This window comes from Tetrahymena thermophila (assembly GCF_000189635.1).
Source record: "Tetrahymena thermophila SB210 genomic scaffold scf_8254801, whole genome shotgun sequence".
Lineage (NCBI taxonomy): Eukaryota > Ciliophora > Oligohymenophorea > Hymenostomatida > Tetrahymenidae > Tetrahymena > Tetrahymena thermophila.
Genome location: NW_002476557.1, coordinates 22821 through 30018, shown reverse-complemented (window position 1 = coordinate 30018; position 7198 = coordinate 22821). Strand labels below are relative to the sequence as shown.

The following is a 7198-nucleotide window of genomic DNA, read 5'->3' as shown; positions in this document are numbered from 1 at the left end:
TTAATTAATATTAAAAGTAAAAGTTGAAAATAAAATAATGAGTTAAATTATTAAAGAAAGAACAAAAAAAGCAAGCACAATAAAAAGAAATAGAAAAAGAAAAAGAAAAAAGAGCTTTATTGTTTTAAATTAGTTTTTATAATTAAAAATATCACAATCCAAAACAAATAAACAGTTTTTACTCAAGCTTAAGTGTCAAATTTGAGAGATTAATGCAATTTGCTAAACCAGAACCTAAGCCTGATGCACATTTGTCACCAATTTTATTGGAACTTTTTAAATATTGAAGAAAAAATATATGATTAAATATTTAATTAGAAGGAAAAAATGAAGAAAAAATATGAACTAACAAAATTAATTAATATTAAAAGTAAAAGTTGAAAATAAAATGATGAGTTAAATTAACAAAGAAAGAACAAAAAAAAGAAATAGAAAAAGAAAAAGAAAAAAGAGCTTTATTGTTTTAAATTAGTTTTTATAATTAAAAATATCACAATCCAAAACAAATAACCTGTTTTTACCGAAAATAAAGTGTCAAATTTGAGAGATTAATGCATTTTGCTAAACCAGAACCTAAGCCTGATGCACCTTCGTCACCAATATAATTTTGACTTTTTAAATATTGAATAAAAAATATATCATTACATAGAGTAAGTTGCCATACAAATTTACAAAAAGTGAGTTTTATATACCTAGTTTTTACATTTTATAAAATTAAAATTTTAAATATTTTTTCTGAATTTTTTTTCATCATAATCAAAAATTTTTAATCTGATTTTTTTTTCAAAAAAAATGATATGTTATAAGAATATACGGTAAATACTATTTCAAATTTTGTATTTTGTGAATTTAAAGCTTTCTAAAAACTCAAAAATAAAGCTATTTAAAGCTAATTTAGCTTTATTAATTATGTTATAAAGATATATTACATTTAGCCTTTTCTAAATTAAATAGGCATTTCACTCTAGTTCATTAGAAGGAAAAATATGAAATAATAAGATTAATTAATAATTAATAAAATTAACAAAGGATGAAAATAAAAAGAAAAAGGAAAATAAATCAAATAAATTAAAAGAGCTTTAATGTTTTAAATTAACTTAAATAATTAAAAATATTACAATCCAAAACTAATAAACTGCTCTTATTAAGGAGAAGTTTAAATAGCAAAAAAATAAAATGTCAAATAATAAATAAATAAATAATTAAAAATTGAATTGAAAATTAAGTTAAAATAGCTAAAAAATTTTTGTTTTAATAAAACCAATAAATAATGATGAGAATTTCTATAACAAAAATTATTTATTTAAATAAATTAAAGTTAAATACATAAAAAATATTAATAATAATAAAAAAAATATTTATAAATAAAATATACTTAAGATCAATATGGAGAACCTCATGAGATAAAAGTGAAGAGCTTAAAAACTTTTTTTATTAATTTATTTAAATTTAAAGGATATTAATAAAAAAATTAATAATTACTTCTTCTAATTTTTTATATTTTTTAATCTATTATATCATTTATTTTTTTTTTCTAAAATATTGAATAGCAAACAATTTATGGAATTTAATTAATTAATTAATAATAGATGGATAAAAAGAACAAATAAAATAAGTAAATAATGAATTATCAAATATTAATTTATAAATTTGGTTTTATGAAGAGATATCATATAAAAATTAATTTAACATTCATTGTTTAATCTTAATATTTGTATTTAAAATATATACATAAAAATATAGTAGGAATTAGAGATAAGTAGTTAGTTAGTAATATTTGGAAGAATTCTAATAATTAATTAATTAATGTTCATAAATTTTATAAAAATAATGTTTATAAGTAGATTTTTCTATTTTAGATCTTTATTTAATTATAGGAATATTTATAATTTCCCTAATCATATTATTTTTCTTTTTTGCAAGCACATTTTATTTAGGTAGAAAGATTGCTTCCACCAAATAAGCATTTAATACCAACTTAAATAACTTTTTAGTAAATAGATTTACTCTAAATAATATTTTCATTAAAAATAAATTGAGGGACTAATTAATTTTGAATAATTATAAATAACCTTTATTAAATTAATCTAGGAATTTTTTTTTTTGGAGAAATTACAGTATTTATTTTAAAAATAAAGATGAATATCAATTTTATTCTTTAGCATTTTCTTGAATTTTTATCTAAGAAATTAGTTGGAAGGTACTATTTTCATCACTAAAAACAAAGATCAAACTGGTAAACTGATGTAATTTAAAACTTTAAAGTAATTATTTTAAATTAAACTTTATGAAAATAAACTTAATTCTAAAAAAATAATATAATTTTAAAACAAGTAATTTTAAAAGGTGATAAATATTCTTTAAGTGATTAACAAAAAATATAAAAATATAAATTTGGCTCAAACGTCTATATTAAATATTATTTATTTTAAATCAAATAAATTATACAGTATACCAAAAATACTTTTGGATTCATTACATTTAATGTATTTTTGAATCAGCAAGATCATACAAAATGACTTTATTAACTCTATGAAGACCATTTCTGTTAGAAAAGATATTATAAATAGGATTATAAATTAATTCGACTCACTTGGAGTTTTGCCACTAGATACTGCCAAAATGACATAGTAGTAAACTAAGCTTATAACTATTTGCAAAATTAGAGAAACCGTTTTACCTATTGAACCCTTTTTGAATGTAAATATAATTCCTAAAAAAGCAATCTTTATTAATGAACTGTTTATTATGGCTATTATTATCTGCTAAATGAGCATATTGTAACCTTAGAATAATATTGAAATAACTAATGTGTGTATTGTTTTTAAGTAAAGCAGAGTGAATCTTAATGGCCTTTAAAGGATATCATCAAAAATGTAAAAAATGCTAAAAAATTAATGAAAAATTGCAACCTTTTTCGCTTTAGGAAGTTACAAATAAACATTCATTTTTTAGATTTCTTCTTCATCTTAAACCTATTTTATTTATGTTTATGAACTTGTTTGAGTTTTGATTTTTTCAACACTTTTAGAGCTTGATTATGATTTAATTATTTGCAATTAGTTAGATTCAGCCTTCTCTTCTTTCATTTCAATATTTTGTTTTTAAAATATTTTTAAGTTTCTTTTGGTTTGTTATGTTTATAAATTGAGGAATTTTTGTCTTTTTCTTCTTCTATTAAATTAGTTATCTTTTTTTTAATCAGGAGGTGATAAAATCTATTGATTTTACTAAATTTCTGGTTAGAAATCTTCGTTACTCTTAAATTGATGAGTAAAAGGAGAGTGCTGGAATACAAAGTCATTTATCATTTAAGAATTTTCACAAATATTTTAGTTATTATCATCAATTTATTATTATTGTTATCTTAACTCTTATAATTAATAATTATATAATTAATTATTTAGTTCTTGATTATGAACTTTTGTGTATCTTATTTTTACTGAATATTTATCTAAGAATTTTCCAATAATAAATAAAATAATTTGAATAAATGTGAAACTTATCAATATCCAAAATACTATATACAAATAAAAGTTCTCAAAGCTTGCTATATTTAATAGTCCTTATTCTCCAAATGCTGTCTACAAATTTTTATTTTTTAAAAGCATATCATCAATATCTTCAATGATGGTTGTTGGTTTTTAGGATGCACAGCTGCAAACGTAGGAATTTAAAGTAATTTTAGTGATACCACAATTTTATTTGCTCCACGAAAAATTATTTTTTTAAAGGCATGTCATATTATATAAATTACTAGAATTTGTATTATCAAACTAGTAAAAAATAGTAGACTGATTTAAGGTTGTTTAAGAAGATGAATTATAAATCTATGGTGATATTACTTCATTCTTAGAGTAAGTGAAGTTTTAACTAATATTTTTGAATTGCTATGTGTATGCCTAAAAATCGGAAGTATTTTCATAAATATTTTACTTATAATTATTTCTTGAAATACTAAATATGCTTGTTTAATTTTCAGAATTGTAATCAACTGTACTTAGGACATATTTGAATAGGTTTTTCTATGTTACTTTATCTGACAAAAGAGTGGACAAGTCACCATTTAGAATAATTTGCCCTTAGTTTGGTAAGCTAATATTATTAAGCAGATTTCCAATCTAACTTGATATTTTATCATATGACTAAAAATCTTCGTAAGAGTTATTACTTTACAAACTAACACTTGAGTTTAAAATTTTAAAAGAGTCTACCATATTTTAAATTTAAATGTCGTTATTTTGTTGTAAATGACTAAGATTACTATTTTATATGCTTGAATTAGTATTTTGGAGTATTGTTTACAGTTAATCAAATATTTTATTTTTCTATGTGGTAACATTGTTTTATTAAGATGAGCTAAAGAGTAGTTATGATAGCTAAGCAGTTACTTTGTTTGCAAATGTAGACAAAAGGGAGAATTTTGGTATTTAGAAAGACAATTGCTATATATTTTAAATCAGTAGAGTTTCTAAATCATTCATTTGCTATGAAAATTAATTGTTTTTACTGATATCTTCTGCTATAATGCTTAAAGTCACAAGTTAGTTAGTGATTTATATATTTGAGCTCTATAAAACTTACAAAGTCTGTTGATTTACCAGTTTATAATATTCGTCAGCTGATTTATTCTAAGCTTGAACTTATATTGTAGAAGAGGTATTATAAACTCCTAGATAAGAATCCATAACCTGTACCATAAAAACTAGATTTCCTTAAGGTAGTATTGTTTAAATTGAGCTATTTATAGTCTAATCTTATATCTATCTTCTTAAAATATTCCAAGGTGAAATTAATTCTTGACTGGCATCATCTGCACTATTGTAATAGAAAAACTAGTAAGTTAGAGGTAGATCTTCATCTATACAATTCAATAACTGAATCTAGAAAATAGTTTCAAGCGCTATTCCTTATAAGGGATTAATACTTAAAACGCAATTCTGAGGCGGAATATTAATTTAAATGCTAATTGTGGACAAGCTTGGCATAACATATAATGGATTATACACAGAAAATCTTATTTAAAGTGTTGGCTTTGAGGGATTTATTTTTTAAAAATAGTTCCATATTCTGAATCTAATTTAGAAATAATCAAATTTGATTGCTGCAACTGGATTATTATCATATAATATAGCTCCTGCATAAGACAAGTAATCAGATGAAACATTCTCACCATAATTTATTTAAAAATTAAGATCATCATTCAAATTAATTTTTCTGTTTTAACTTGTTGCTGTTTAAATAATATTTAGTGGAGGAATATCTAATTCTGTAAATATACAAGTTGTGGTGAAATTTGATTGCCTAGAATCTTTTTATCCAATAACTGTAAACTAAACTATAGTGTATGGTTAAAACGTTTTAGCAGGAAAAGTAATACTACTGACTCCTTGTTGCAATTAAATCTAATTATTCTAGTAATCATAGCAGATATGGTCGTTAGAGGATAGGCTATTACACTTCCAACTAAAGCTTATATTTGAAGCAGAATTTGGATCTTGAATTTCATAATCCCTTGAATCTGTATTTAAGACCATTTTATTTTAATAGCCTAAATTAAGACTTGAGCCTCCAATAATTTGCAAATACAAATCTGTAATTTAAATATTAACAGTGATATTTTAGATGGCAACAATCTTACTATCTGAACTCAAATTCAAAATCAACTATTATTAAAAATAAATATTATAAATATTTGAACATTTTGAAGAAGTTTATTTTAAATTGGAATATTAAAATATTAAATTCAATTTCTCTTTATAAATGAAATGGGAATATTATTCAATAATTAAATAATTAGAGGTATTTTTCAAAATAATATTTTTTTAATATATTACATTTCTGTTATTTTAAAACTAATTAAAAAATTTTAGAAATATTATTTATATTTATTTATCTAACCTTTACTGGATATTTGATAAATTAGCTTAACTATTTTGATGTTGTTTCTTTAATAATATTTTCAAAAAATTACACTCATATTAAAGGTTTAATTAGATGCTAAGGAGTAAGGGAGAATATCATATTGAAAGCTTGATTAATTGTATTGACTTAGGCTTTACTTTTAAAGCTGGTTAGAAACAATTTGTAAATCAACAGGCTCATTAAAAAAAGTTGTTTGACCTAACTCACATATCTCTACGTAAAATTAAAAGTAGAAAGTTAAGCTCATAGATCTATTTATTTATTATTTTAAGAATAATTAAAAAAAATAATTAATAATTGTAAAGAATAATTAACCTATAAATTGGTGGATACAAAGATTGCTAATAGTTGACTCTTATAAATTTTTATTTTTGATAAATAACAGTGAACGTTTAAGTACCAGTTTAGTTAACCTTCAGTAAATAACTAAATTATATTGTTATGTTAATATTTGGTGGTAAGAATTTAGGATCTATAATTAAACTAGTGTTTTTGTTTAAGCTTGCTTTTTATAATATCTCTTTTATGCTTTCTTACTACTAGATGCTTATCGAGCCTACAATTTGATTTAAAGTCCAATTTAGACTCATAAATTTTCTTCCTGCATCGTTTTAAATATTATAAAGAGTTATATTTATAGAGTTACAGCTGTTTTCTATGTGATTATAGCTAAATTAAAGTTAAGGAATTCCAGGGTAATCTTAGAAAGTAATGTTTCTATAAAATGTGTTAATGAAAGTATCCGTATAATCTATAAACTGCAGCTTATTTGGCAAAAAATTAATTGAGTTATTTTCCATGATTGTTGATGAGTCACCTATTTATTAAAATAAAATAAAATTTAGAATAAAATATTTAAAAATAAAAGTATTTATTTATTTATAAATTAATTTAATGAGTTGAATACAATATTTAACACAAATAAGCTACTTAAATTAACCAAAATTCTTTTCCCATTGATTTCGCATTAAGAATCCAACCCAAGTATACCTAATGTTGATAAGTCAAATAGCTAAGAGCACAAAGACTATGGTGTATTTGATATGATATTCATCAATGGAGATCCGAAATCAATACTAAGCTATGGAGATGTAGCATTTAATTTTGCATCAATGACGGCAATATTTTCATAGCTGCATTAATAAAATATATTCCTTTAATCATTTTAGTTTTTGCAAAGGCATCTATTACTTAAAACATCTATTTATCTTGTTTCATTATAGCAAGTCTAACATTATTCATTTTAAATTTATGACTAATCACATTGCTTACA

At 21.8% G+C, this 7198-nt stretch overlaps 2 protein-coding genes across 2 annotated transcripts; both read right to left on the bottom strand. All coding sequences in view use genetic code 6, as the record gives it.

Moving 5' to 3' along the window:
- Nucleotides 1-3739: 3739 nt before the first annotated feature.
- Nucleotides 3740-4342, bottom strand: TTHERM_001374872 (transmembrane protein, putative; the record flags this gene model as incomplete). Its single annotated transcript, XM_012795739.1, has 1 exon — nt 3740-4342. The coding sequence occupies one exon, from the start codon at nt 4340-4342 to the stop codon at nt 3740-3742; it is 603 nt and encodes a 200-aa protein (XP_012651193.1).
- Nucleotides 4343-4896: 554 nt separating this feature from the next.
- Nucleotides 4897-6893, bottom strand: TTHERM_001374871 (REJ domain protein; the record flags this gene model as incomplete). The annotated part of the gene is made up of 4 exons (XM_012795738.1): nt 4897-4965; nt 5010-5666; nt 5975-6176; nt 6241-6893. The coding sequence occupies 4 exons, from the start codon at nt 6891-6893 to the stop codon at nt 4897-4899; spliced, it is 1581 nt and encodes a 526-aa protein (XP_012651192.1).
- Between the last annotated feature and the right edge of the window lie 305 nt (nt 6894-7198).